At 40.5% G+C, this 13,939-nt stretch overlaps 1 protein-coding gene across 4 annotated transcripts in view; it reads right to left on the reverse strand.

The window, feature by feature from the left end:
* UBE4B (ubiquitination factor E4B) overlaps positions 1 to 13,613 on the reverse strand; it is a 42,881-nt gene extending 29,268 nt beyond the window's left edge. For 2 of the 4 annotated variants that reach the window (XM_072883750.1, XM_072883749.1), the window contains exons 1-4: positions 13,224 to 13,613; positions 7,033 to 7,219; positions 2,054 to 2,189; positions 1,420 to 1,507 (exon numbers count right to left, since the gene is read on the reverse strand). In XM_072883750.1, the coding sequence (XP_072739851.1) occupies positions 1,420 to 1,507; positions 2,054 to 2,189; positions 7,033 to 7,219; positions 13,224 to 13,247 (435 nt within the window). In that variant the 5' untranslated portion in view covers positions 13,248 to 13,613. Of the gene's footprint in view, positions 1 to 1,419; positions 1,508 to 2,053; positions 2,190 to 7,032; positions 7,220 to 13,223 lie in introns of those variants that run through there. The other 2 variants (XM_072883753.1, XM_072883751.1) reach the window with 2 other exon arrangements.
* Positions 13,614 to 13,939: the final 326 nt, after the last annotated feature.

Raw genomic sequence — 13,939 nt, forward strand, 5'->3', positions numbered from 1 at the left:
ATTGACATCATTTTGCATGCAGATAACCAGGCAAGAAAAATTTTGCTCATTTATGAGGACTATCCTGTCTCCTATCCACCTAACTTTTTGGTGTCTCCAAATGAGTAAGAGGAATTGAACCAAGTTTGCAAAGCTTTATTTTACTTGGCGCTGCTTCCCCCCTCCTTTCAAGATTGTCCTTGATTCCAAGTTATTTATTTCACAGTAGCACAATGCAAGCTGTCCAACAGCCTGATCTGCAGCTAGGAATTGACTGGAAAGGATTCTGCAGCAGGGTTATTGCTACATGGCTTTAAGCCAGGCTTTTACCAACTGACCTTATTACTGACAGTGCAGGAATAAACAAAGACATCTATGAGCACTGCAAGAATTGTTGTAGAAACTTCTCTCCACTACACTGATGTCCCATTTCTTTATGGCTTTATTTCACATGGGCCTTAAAATCAAATGACAAAGAGGACAATTTTAGGAGTGAATTAGAGCTTTGCACTTTCTTTCTTTTTCTACTTTAAAGGGTTCTACCACATGTCCAAACCTTGATAGCTAAATATTCTTATTTATTTTCTTATAATATCATTAAGAAAATCTTATTATATAGCATTACTTCAGCATACGTAACATTTGAAGCAGTACTTTGTTAGTAGACCTCTAAGTGCTACACAAATAAGCTGCAACAATCTTCAGAAGTGCCTTAAAAATATTTCTTCAGGCCTACTGTGTATTAAAAACACCGATCTGGGCATTAATAGGTCACTTTGTTGTAGGATATAGAACAAAAACATTATCTTCAGAGTTTTCAAGTATCATTCATAAACCAATTTGAGACAATTGAAATGCAGCTTTGATATTGGACGTTTTGACTTTTTCTCCTTCCCACAAATTTTTATGAGGAAATGCAGTGAAGGAATTGTTCACAGGTGACATCTGAGGGCTAGTTCCACCCTCTCAAAAGCATGTATTCAAAATACCGAGATAACTGAACCCACTGCAAGCTAAAACTCTGCATCACTCCTCCATCCTAAATCCTTTGTTCCTGTTTCTATTCCACTATTTGGAACACTTACCACACACAGTTCTAGTAAAGAAATTTCTCCAAAAAACAATGTTGTCCCTTTTGAGAAAGAAGCCAATGCAAAGCAAGGCCCAGGAATATCACAGATTGCAAAGCTGAAGCCATGTAAGGCTACGTCAGTGAGGGAAAACACAACAACATAAGCAAAGTCTGAGGCGAAGTCTTCATAAAATAAAGTTAACTTTTTACGTAACAGAAGCATGTATTACACTGAATACCAAAAACACATCACTGTTAACTCCACACTGCATAGTCTGACAGGTTCTCCCATGAAATCCTGAAGCTCGATGTTACAATAACATACATATGTAGTCTGGAAGAGAACAGCCAACATAAAACAGACTAACCTTATCCGTCAGACTCCTTTTCTCTCTGCGATCATTCTCATCAACCTCCATGTTTTCAATTCCTGAATCCACATCTACCTGGGACATACTGCAAGTGGAAATAAGAGAAGAAGCCCATTAACTTGTAGAAAGCCACAGACATCCTCTGTGGTAAGATGCTGACTGAAGGAGTGTCACCTTAAGTAGAAGCAGCAGAGAAAAACCAACGCAGCAGGAACAGCCATATGCACAAACAGCAATTAAAATCCCCAGCTGATAAATGCTTCTCATATTTATTTTGAATTCAAGAAACACGATACTAAATTTCTTCAGCAGGCAATACAAACTACACAGCTATCGCATTCCATAACCTTTTCTTTTTTAAATACAGTAGCTGAATTACCCCCACCAGACATGCTCATCACTTAATGTCCAAGATAATGCTTTGTCTTTTATCACTTTAGGTCAGGAATTGCCATTAAAACCAGACTAGAAAAAGTATTACAGTCGTCTAAACAGTGTGTCATTTTTAAGCATTTAACCCTATTGCATTAACGTGGCTGGAAGTGAGAAATGGCAGAATATTTTCCTGTGTAAGTGGTTTTGATTAGCATTGTGCAATATTTGCTGGCTTATACAAGCTGCATTTTTTTACCTTTTCTCACAGGAGACACTATCAATATCCATGCTCTGAGACCGAGAGAGAGACTGAGATTGTGTTTCAAGGCTGTTAGATGGAGAACTGCTGAGTGAACTCACTCCTTCGCTGCTCTGGCTTCGGTGGGCTACTCCTAGAGAAAAGGCACCACCAAGATTACTACTACAGAGATGAGAAGGCACTACACAATTATTTGGATGGAAAAGGAGACGAAATACTGTTTTTCAATCCAGCTCTTAAGCATTCTTAGTAATGCATTAGGAAATAAAGGTTAATAATATTCACATTTGACTACAGATAATAACATTTTCTACATCCCCTTGCAGCAGCAATACAGGAATGCTTACCTGCATTACAACACAGAGACCAAAACTAAATTTGCATCCGTGAAGTGCTCAGAGATTCACTCCCATAAAAAAAACCCAAACACTAGCAAATTGATCTTTTATAAGATTGCTCTGTATACTACCTTAAGACTTTGTAAAAGCCCCTCTAAAGTCAGTCCTGTCAGAATAGGACTTCACGCTGGGTCATTACAACGGACTTAACTTGGCAGAGGATACAGCACAAAACTAATCTGAGTTCTGATAGTCTTCCCACAAAACCTCCCACAATTTACTGGGAAATTATCAGTACTTTTCCTTCACCACAAGAATAAAATAAGCATCCAAGAAGCCCTAACAACGTGCACTAAGTGCAACACCAGCACATGGAATGCAACATAATGGCTCTGGAGCATGGCTGATGAGCATCAGGATATGAACAGATGGATTCACTTTGCAATGAAGACTTCTTCAGAGATACATTAGATGCTACAACGGTAGGAGGAAAGTTATATGCATAATTCCAAATAATCCAGAAAAAGCCTTGCATTCAATAATAAAGGAAAGTTGAATGAGTTCTACAAACATCTAAATGGAGAGGGCTCTTAAGTGTAGTCTATTCCTAAAATTTGTGCGTAGTGACACTGTTGGAAGTCATGATTTATAATAAAGTAGCATTAACTGCAAGCTGCAGCTGTAGTTGTATCAATATCACGTATTTGCATGTCAGTAAACAGAATCCTTGAAGGAGCAGAAAAAAAGGTATTATTCGTCTGTCTGTTTAAAAAGAAAGCAGCAGTGATTTCAATCCTTTGGGTTCTTTCTCCTGCAGTTTACAAGACATTCCCCAAACAGTATTAAGTTTCAGGTGAGAAGTGTAAAACCCGATTGACGACCTATTTTTAAATTCCAGCACTGGCTGTGTTTCAGTGCTACTACTGAAAAGTGCAAGCCTGTCCCGCATTTATGGCAGCAACATATTCTGAAGTTAATAGTGGGGGGCAGCAAAACAGAACAAATCAGGATTATGCTCTTTGACACAAGCTGTTTGCTTTCAAGCACCCTTTCCAAAGCTTTTCTAGGTCTTGAAACAATTCATTTTACAGGAACAAAACTGCAGAAGGCAGAAAAATCCCATTTAGAAGACAGTTTGCTGAAGAACAGCTAGATATTCAGCATGGGAGGTAGGAAAAGTTGCTTCACTCTACCACTTTGAAACTCCTGTTTTACTTCCCTGAGTATAAAAACAGTCTATATTTAACTCTTTATATTAGGCTGGATATTAGTAGTATCCAGAAAACACTCAGATCTTCAAATAAAAAGTAGAAAAGATGTGCAAGGTCAAATTAATTTGCATTGGTATTCAGAAAAGAATTTAACAAGCATATTGTCCAAACACCTATGTTCTATAACTGAAGACATGTAAAAGCACTCTAAGGTATAGCAGGACAACACAGAATGCATATGTAACTTGCACCTATCACAAAACACTTGCTAAATGTAAATTTTACTCAGTTTTGTTCAAAGCTTCTGTGCTTTGGTTAGTAATTTTAGGGCTGTAGCTGGGTATTATCATTCATGAACAACATTCAAACAACACTCTTGAGCCCATTAGGTTTTCAGTGTGAAAAGAAGAATAGAGATAGGAACCAAGATCCTCCAAGAAAAGTTAAATTTCACTTAAACACCTATTTGCCAATATTAAATGTCTGCAAAAGATTTCACCCAGGAAGCAGGAAAATGTCAAGAAAAATCTCCGTTTCAATTCTAAATGGTTCTTTCCTCCAGTCCTGGAATTTTAGTGATGTGTATTACAGCTTTGACACTGAAAGTCCTCCCACAAGGCACAGGCCCAAAGCCTAGTACAGTTTCTCCACAAAACCAAGGATATAGAAATATCAAGTATAGTGTCTGAACTGAGCAAAGCTGCTCAGGTCAGTCAGGTTAAATAAAAGTAACTTTCAAAAGCAGAACTTAAATCATGTAGTTTCCCTAGAGATAACACCCAGCAGAAGTATGCTGTCCATGGCAGGGGAAGGCTGACTTCAGCAGGGTACGCCAGCATGTCGCTGATTTAAGATATCCCAGTTACAGCCTTGTTTTCCTTCAGTATATCATTGATTACAAAGGGACAGTCTTCCTTGAGTCCTTCTCTCCGCCTCCCTCTTCCCAAAGAAAAAGCTAGCTAAGTCAGTGGATAAAGAGACCAGCGCAAACATGGCTTACCAGGGTGAAGTGCATTGTTCTGCATTCCCTTGGGGTCTCACTCCCACTGCCAGGAAAATGTACTTTAACAGTTATACTGCAGCACTCATTAACAGGCCTCTTCAAACAAACAAACAGTCCTACCTGCCACCTTTTCACAACAAATCTTCCAGAATTTACTTGCATCTGTACTTTGCTGGATCAGGTGTACAATAAGATACCTGACACCCGAAATTCCAAGTTTTCCTTTGCGGGGGGGGGGTAACCCCACAAAACAAACCCACACACACAGCAGCATACAGAGACATGCAAAAATTATGAAGACCACACACCCAGTATGTGCGGCTGTCATTGATACACTGTCTTTAGGCTCTCCAAAATATTTTCAAAATACATGTAAAATGATCATATTTTCCATGAAATTGATGCATTAAGTCTGATCTCATGATGGCATGCAACGTCTTATAAAAATGGATGCTTACAAGGACACTATTCTGCTGGGACTGCTCTCTCTATGTCCAAATGAATTAAAATCCTCTGCAGTCATTTTAGCGTACTGCTCAAAGGAACTCCCGCAAACCACACAGCATTAGCTGAGTCTTCATTTATGCTAAAGAAATGCAGCAGATAATCAGTTGTGAACATTTTTTTTCCTGATCTATTCCCTAATTTAACCATATCTCTTACCCTGGTGTGAAAAAGACACACATTATTAAATTGCTGCAGTGAACGGCACTGTAGGAAGCAAACGCTATACTGACTAGGTAACTTCTGTTTCTTGTCATCACACAGTCTAGTCTGTATAGTTAGGTACCGTCCAGTGCAGACAGATGAATTCTTAAAACAAAAGTCTCTATGGTCTTACCTATCTAACCACTTCAAACCATCATAAACCTGTCTGCCAATACATGAACATTTCTACCTTCAGGTACATTTCCACACCTCCTGCTCTGTTGGCATTATTATTCATACAGTTGTGCAGTAAGATGGATCAGGACCTCAGCTATTTGAAAACTAACTATTTATTTTCCCTGGGTTAGTTTTCACCTGGATTAAGTCCATGATCCACCTCACCAAACAGTTGCCACGGAGAGCAGAGGGAGAGGCAGTGAGAAATACTCCTTTCAGCAAGAGTAAGACCTAAGATGGATTAAAATAGTCATGTAATCACAGGCTGAGTGAAGAGAGTAAGTGAACTCTGCACTGTTCTTAAAAAAAAAAAAAAAGAGTCACCTTTGCTTCTGGGTTGCTGTGTGTAACCATGAGGACAATACACAGTGTTAAATTCCATCTGCAATGAGCTTTTCTCACTAAATGCTTTTGATAGCTTTTCTCTGTCCTGCTTTGGATACAAAGCAACAAAATAAGCAGGAACGAGTCACTTCTAGTTATTTCCGAACAGCACTGTAATTTATTTACAAGATTTAAGCTTGTAAATTACTGTACTTGCCAGAGGGAAAAACATAAAATTTCAGAAAGCAAATAGGTAAATAGATAAAGAATTCTACATGCGTATCAAAGAGCATTGGAAAAAATATTACTTTTATCAAATTATTAGAAATCATATTGAAAACCTGTTTAAAACAATCTTGACATTTGTTTTGAGATTGGTTTTGTGCACCTCTTAGCTTAGTAACACAACATGCAAAACAATTTAAGTTTTCAGATAAAGATCACAATATTGGAAAACACACCAATTTGTTTTGATTTCCAAGACAGCCAACTTGAAATCAAAATTGTTATATTTTTTAGGTCAAAAGTGGTATTATATATAAGAATATTGTCTCCATCTCTCCATAGAGCAACCCTCCCAACTTTCCATGCTTTCTGCATTTGTCTGATTTTAATAGATCAGGTATTATTTGTATCTTCTGAAACAAATACCATTTGTAAATATCCTACTTGTATTCACTCCAGTAAATAGGGAAATTGCCAAAGCAATACAAAGGAGAAAGCAAATACTTTATTCTTACATTGACAACGCAGAGTCACAGCCTACTATTGTTAATTGTGCCAATGCTAGTAATTAAAGATCAAAAATGAACTTGGGACTGATTGCTAAAATGTACCTAGAAACCAATCAAGAAAAACTGTGTTGCAAGACTGAAAAGGGTTTTTTCCCCGTCTCCTTGACAGATTGGCTTTCTTTTCTGTAATATTCTGTAGTACTAAATTGTATTACAAACTTCTTGAAGCTTTGGTAACCCTTATTTTAAATGACATTAGTTTACTTATACCTGGAAAACAATTGTATCTAACCATTTATTATTTGGAAAATGAAAACAAAAAAAGTACCTTCATTCACCATTTTAGAATGTTTCTTTCTGAAAATTATTTTTAGTAACAGCAGAAATAACACCAGTAACAGTGTTCATGTTCTAAAGGAGTTGCATAATAGCTTTCAGTAGACATACAGTAATAATTTTTGTCCCCAACATGCCAGCCTACCTGATGCACCAATTGGAGAGGTAGCTGGGGTCATGCTATGGACATTTAGGCCTAGACTATGGGATGGCCCCGGGGCTGGTGCTACTACAGGTGGTCCGGGTGGGGTCTCTCTCTGCGGTGATGTAAGCGGCGTAGTAGGCTGGGAAGATGGTCCGCCTGCCAAGCGAGCAAGGCGCCTTCGACGAATCTGCACAAAGGAAATAAAATGACAGCAAATCAACAAGTTGGTTTGCATGTAGATATGCACACGCGCCCCGCGGTTGCCCTTTGGCCCTCCTAGACAGCAGGGGCGTTGACTCCTGTGAAACTGCAAATACAGAAGCTTCACTTGATCGCCTGCTAAATGGAGCTGAGTCTTACTGCCATTTCTCTGTTCTGTGTGACAATACTAAAATACCCTTGATGTTTAGAGTTTAAGTCTGTATTTGCTGCCTCGGAAAACCATTTGCACTAGAGAATACCGTGTTTGTCCCTCGAACGGTTGTCTAAGACAAATTCAACATTTACCGCTCGGCAACTTCAAAACCTGTAACACTCCTCCCCATTTATTTTGGTGTTTGATGAAACAAACTGCATTAATCTGATAAAAGGGACAACATGAACATGACCTTTGCCTTAATTTCACACCACATGATATTAATAAAAACACCCGTGCTAAAGAAGATGCAGTTGAAAGTTAAAGACCACCGCTGCCCAAGTTAACCTGAAACAGACCTGCAACACTAAAAATATACAACTCATCTGCTGGACAGAGGCATCTTGAGAAGTAAAGACAGACAGTAAATAACATCTTCTCATCACCTAGACACGTTCCACCACATAGAACTTAAAACACAGTTTTTGCAGGTTACTAGCAAGACGGAGAAGCATCTGCCTTCAAAATCCGACTTCAGAAAACTGTTATGAACCTATTTATTAAAATTAGTATGTGACCACATAACACTAATATTATACATGAGAAAGAAATAGACAAAATAAAACTTATAAAACTCATAATTTATAAGTGCTTCAAGTGAAACTTGAAGCATAGATGAAAAACAGAAAATAAATTATTTATGATCACAGGCTGCCTCAGAGGATCTGTTCCTAAAGCTTACATCTTCAGCTCAAAATAGGCCCAGCACAAAATAAAAGTATCATATTTGAGGGTGTCCACTCCCTGCAAAAATGAGCAATTCATGTTATTCCTTCTTTGCATTATGATATGCCAGCACTGCACGTAATGTATCAGTTTTCATTTCTGCTCGTAATCCTAAAGAACTGCCAAGCAAGTGAAGGAGCAAACAAAAGATCTGTGTCAAGTCAATGTCTATGCTACGTTACTGTAGTCGTTTAATGGCCTTTGAAACCTACCCCAATAGGAAGAAAAACAGATCAAATTGAATCAGACTTCAAAAACTGTAGGAAAATAGAGTCTGGAACTACATCTCCCTCCATGACAGGTGTCACCACATGAACATGGAAGGCAGCTAGAAAATAAATTCCTTTTTTTTTGTTGTTCTTAAGACCAAAAAAAGGTTACGATTAGAATGTCCTAATCTCATCAGCTTGTCAAGCAAAATAGGGGAGCTTATTGCATAAATAAATTGTTTAGCTTTGCCATAAGCAGAAGCTGTACTTGTTAGAGCCCCTAAAGTTATTTAAAAATACCTTAATTTTTCTCTACTTTTATCTTACATCTTAATTTTTCAGCTATTTATCTGAAAAAACTACAGAACTACCTCACCCCTCAGAGGCATATCTGAGAAAATGCTAGCTACACGTCCCCATATCCATTTTCCCTACTGCTGAATCCAAATGAAGTGTTCATAGCTCACAAAGCTGTACCAAAAATATTACCAGTAAAACAACCTAGCTGAATTAAAATCTATTTGAATTAGGGGCTTGAATTAAAGTTTTAAAAGCCATTTCTTTACCATTCAACTGATCTGTAACCATGTTTTTCAGATAAAGGAATGGCAGGGAGGAGTGGAGGAAAAAAAAATACAAATACACACACAAACAGCCCAAATATGCAGAAGTGGCTGAGGGAGAAAGATTAAGATTAATTATGTAAAAAGCAAGAAAAATACATGTGATGTGAAACTTTTCCACAACTGTTCATATTCATTCTTGCTAGCTAGTTCCAAATCTGATGTTAGGAAGGAAATATGTGAGAAGAAAAAGGCATAGATAATAATCAATGCATTTATCAATTTATTCTCAAATACAGTCAAACGTTGATTACTCAAACAAGGTCATATCCCCCACAAGGTATGATTTGCACAAAAACTCTCTTCATCATCTCCCAGTTTCAAGCAGATAATTGAGGTCACTTGTGCCACTCAGCATTCCTTCACCTACAGTGCTAGGCTAGACCAATGCCAAAGTTACATCAAAACCAGCCACAACCATTGCTGTTGAAACAGGAGGACACTAAGACGAACTTTCTGCCTTGCATTTGTCGCTCTTAGTCCATCAACCACACATCTTTCTCATGGACCAATCCCCCAGACTGTAACCCGCACTGAAAAAAATTCTGAAAAGGGCACGGAACAAAGAAATCTGCACAGATGCAGAGCTGCTTTTAGATAAGATATGGCAATTAAAATCAATACAAGATTTCTCCCTGCCCCTTTAAGGATGATAGGCAAATTATACTTATCTTCCTTACTGCTGAACAAATTAGAATATAAATAAACTCCGAATATTTTTTCCCCTGAAAGAGACAGCTTTCACAACTGAGGGTACATTTAGCGGTTGTTAAAGGACCAGATTTGGTTCTTAGATACCCTGAGTTGTCATATTCCTTTAGGTTTAGAGAAATTTATCACAGAAATCTGAAATTTGATCTGAAGATTAGAAAGTTTTAAGTAAGAGAGAAAAAAGGGGAGAAACAAAGATATTATGCTAGAAAGGCAAATGTGCAGGCTGAAAGAGAAGTTTGAGAATACAGCATAAAACTGGTGCACACATTCTATCCAGCTAATTCCCTTGTGCCTTAAGACTAAAGAGCATCAAGACAAGGGCAGTAAGATAGGCTTTACGCTCAGGGCACAACACGGGGACTCAGAAGACATAGCTTGTTTGCACAATCCTAGGCACAAATGAGGCCCCAACCTGTTGTCTTCGTCTAACACAAATACCGTATGTTAGAATTGTGTGACCTGTTCTCATTTCAGACTGAATGACTCTCCAAATTACCATGAACAAACACATAGCTGGGTTCTTTTAAATATTTTCTTAGGGAAGTTTAGAGTACCTCAATAATACCCAACACACGATTTCAGCAATAAGTACTGGTAATAGTGACATATGACAAAGCTGTTATGTATCATTATATTACCTAACAGTGACAAGTTATTTGGTACTAATGATTACATAGGCTATGGAACAAACAATGCCCATCTTCCCTACAGAGCACAACTCCATAATATACAGTTTAAAAGGTTAATAAAAAAATCTAATTGGTTGAATGGAAAAAGCACATTGTTTTTTAATTAGTACAGTTTTTGCTGGACACATCTGGACTACAAATAGTAGCTTTGAGAAATACATTTTTGATCTCAGTGGACTTCTTAAAAGCTGTTAGCTGGACGCACTACAACAAACAATGTAAAAATAGCACCCTGTTAAAAACAGTTAAATGATAATTTGATTATGCAGCAGATCAACAAAGATACAACCAGGAAGACTGGTCCCGCAGGCTCACACACTCTCAGTTAAAAAAAAATTCTGTATCAACATCTGCTTTAGAGTCTCACTAAGCAGTTGCCACTAAGGATTCTTTTTATTCCACCATAATCATAGAAGAGTTCCAAATCTCTACACTATAGGATAATTTGAATGGATAGCTTTATTTTTCTTGTATTCATTAGAGCATGTTAAATTGGTTTAAGAAATGCTTCATTTTCTGGTGACACTGGTCACGTTCTATGCTCAGAAAACACTACTCTAAACTAGTCAAAATCATATAAATGTTAAAAGATGCTAAGTTAACATCATCCTTTCCCCACTTTATTCTACATTTGGTTTGATTCTGCTTTTTTCTATGCAGTCCCTATTCTCATCTTGTGCTATCTATCACTCGTGCTAAAATTCACGTACTAAAAAGGAATTTTCTTTTCTCCCCTCGTAAAGATTTTAGTATGGTCTGTAGTGAATGACAGCTTCTAGTGCTTTAACAAAGCAAACGCTGAGAAAATTTCAGTGAGGCACACTGTTGATAGCAGTGGAAAATACCTTCCTGGAGCTAAAATATATCCTATAATCCCAAAAACATTATCAATTGTATCTGCCTCTCTTCTCTTTAAGTTACAATCTGTTAATGTTATACTTAATTATGGTTCAATATAAGAAGATATTCTAATCTACAAGAAGCTTGCAATTAATTTCAGCTTTAGTTAAGTGGTTTTTTGCCTTCAGTCACTGCCAGACAAAAAGTTTGAATCAGATAGAAGTCACACATAACGTATTTTAGAAGGCTATTTTTCCCCACACAGTCTACCTCTGATCCAGGGTCCACTGCATCAAGTAACAGTAAAGCGGAGATGTGAAGGAATATTAAAACAGACTTGGCTGTGACTTTTCAATGAGGGGTCCATTAACAATAGAAAGTGACAGCGTGACTCTCCTAAAATGATATAAGGTTAAGTTTGTCTCAAGCAATCACCTAGAAAAACAGTCAGCTTTGGTCCTAGCTGAACTGTACTAGAAAGACACGGAAAAACTTGAGTCACTTGAGACAAATATTTTACCAGAAAAGGTAGATGAGTCCCTACTGGAGAACTCATTTTCTGCAGCCTCAGTTCCATGATGCAGTGGTTTTGATGATGTCAGTAATTTGCTGAAGCAGTGACACAAACAAGCTTACATAGGTTAAATAATTCTGAAATTAATCATAAAACACCTCATAATCAGATGCAGTTTAACGATCATGTTTGCATGTAAACAAGGTCCTCATGAAATACACCTATAAAATTAGAAATCCTTTTTCACAGCAGAAATTACAACACAAGCGTCCTATCCCACTCTGCCCAACACGGGAATTGTACTCCTTTTCTCAAGGCTTCCATAGAGTATGAGGACCTTAATCAAGTAAATAGCATGAAGTATTTCCTCCTAGCTCCTGCTGCAACATAGTAGGATTGCTAAATCATGATGTACAGTGTAATCAAACACATCTTAACTTTTTGGAATACAAATCTGAGTGACGACAGCAGCCACCTTGCTCTACAATCCTGCCGTAAGATATGGTACAGAACAAGAACAACTCCTTTTGATCCTCCCTGGAGTATAAGTACAGCAATGAGCCTATGCTGCAGCTGGCCCAATACAATACACTTTATATGTACGCAATACACTTTACCATGAAAATATTATTTTAAAAGAGATGAGGGAAGATTTGAAGCTGTAAATGATTTGGGTATTACACTGGGACAGTGGGAAACTCCCTATATCCTGATCAGTACCACGATGGAATTCCTTTGAGAGTCCTCCAATACACGAGCAAAACATAAGACCTCGGTCTACATTTAACAAAAAGAAAAAAGGGAAAACACCACCATTTAGAAGGAAGAAGCAGTTCACATTTTGCCATGTCAGATGTTTGTCAATCACAACAAAACACCTATAACTCTTAAGTGAAAGAGCAAGAGGTTGAATTAAAAAAAAAAAGTAAATCAAAGGAAGCATCGGAAAACTGGCAAGCCTGTTTCAAACTGTTTCAAGAAAAAATGATATTAAATGTAAGACCACACACACGCCTTGCTTCTCAGCAAAGAGCCTGAGGAAGCAAGATTTTAAGTGTTTTACTATGTTCAAAAGTAGGGGGTTTTTTTAATCACACAGAGAGAACATATAAAACGCCTAGCGCTGAACACAGAAAAGAGACATCCACCAGACAAAGACTACCTGGCAGATGGAAACAGAGAATAAACAATTAGCCAGGAGAGAAGCAACTCAACCCCATCGACCAGCCAGGGGGTCGCGGGTCAGGGACAGGACGGAGAAAGGCGGCACACGAACAACACTGAGCACAGACCCCGGGCGAAGGCACAGCGCCTCGGTAACGCTCCTTCCCACGTACACGCTTCACCTTGGGGTCGGGAAGAGGGCCCAGGAATAGCCCGGCGCCCTCTCCCCGCGGGGCCCGGCCGCCCCCGGCGGCGCCTCCCGCCCGCCCCCTCAGGCCCCGGGCCCCGCAGACTCACCTCATCCGCGCTCAGCTCCTCCATCGCCTTCCTCTTAATGGTGAAAGGAGGGAGGGCGCTTTCCTCTGCCCCGCCGAGGGGCAGCTCCGAGGAAGCGCTCTCCTGCCGCCTCTGCCCCCCGGGCCGCCTCACAAGGGCATCTCCGGGGCGGCCGCGCCGCGCCTCGCCCGCCGGCAGCCGGCCCCGCCGCCGCCGCCCCCGGCCCGCTCCCTGCCGCCCGCGCCTCAGCTGCCGCCGCGCCCCGCCGCGGCCGAGGGGGAGCCGTCTCCCGGCTGCCCCAGCCCGCCCGCGCCCCTCGGCCTCGGCCCCCGCCCGCGCCGCGGCCCCTGCCCCGCGCAGAGATTATTCATCAAAACAAGAGGGCGGCAGCGGCCATCTTGGGGCGGGATCACGTGAGACCGCCGGGCGCCGCGGAGGGAGCCGGGCATGCCGGGTCCCGCGCTGCGCCGACCAATGGCAGCGCCGGGAGGCGGGGCGCGGCGCGCGGGAGGGGCGGGGCACAGCGGCTCGTCGTGGCGGCGCGGGATGGCCGGCCCGCGCGCGTCATGGCAACGGGGGCGAGGGCGGTGCTGAGGGGAGGTGGCCGTGAGGGGCGGGAGAGGGGCGGGAGGAGCGAGGGGGCGAAGGCCGGGAAGGGGGCCTGGGGCAGCGGGGAAGGCGGGCGGGGGAGCGGGTCGGTGAAGGGGGGGGAGAAGGGCGGGAAGGGGGGCGCTGCC

This window comes from Ciconia boyciana, chromosome 19 (genome assembly GCF_034638445.1).
Source record: "Ciconia boyciana chromosome 19, ASM3463844v1, whole genome shotgun sequence".
Lineage (NCBI taxonomy): Eukaryota > Metazoa > Chordata > Aves > Ciconiiformes > Ciconiidae > Ciconia > Ciconia boyciana.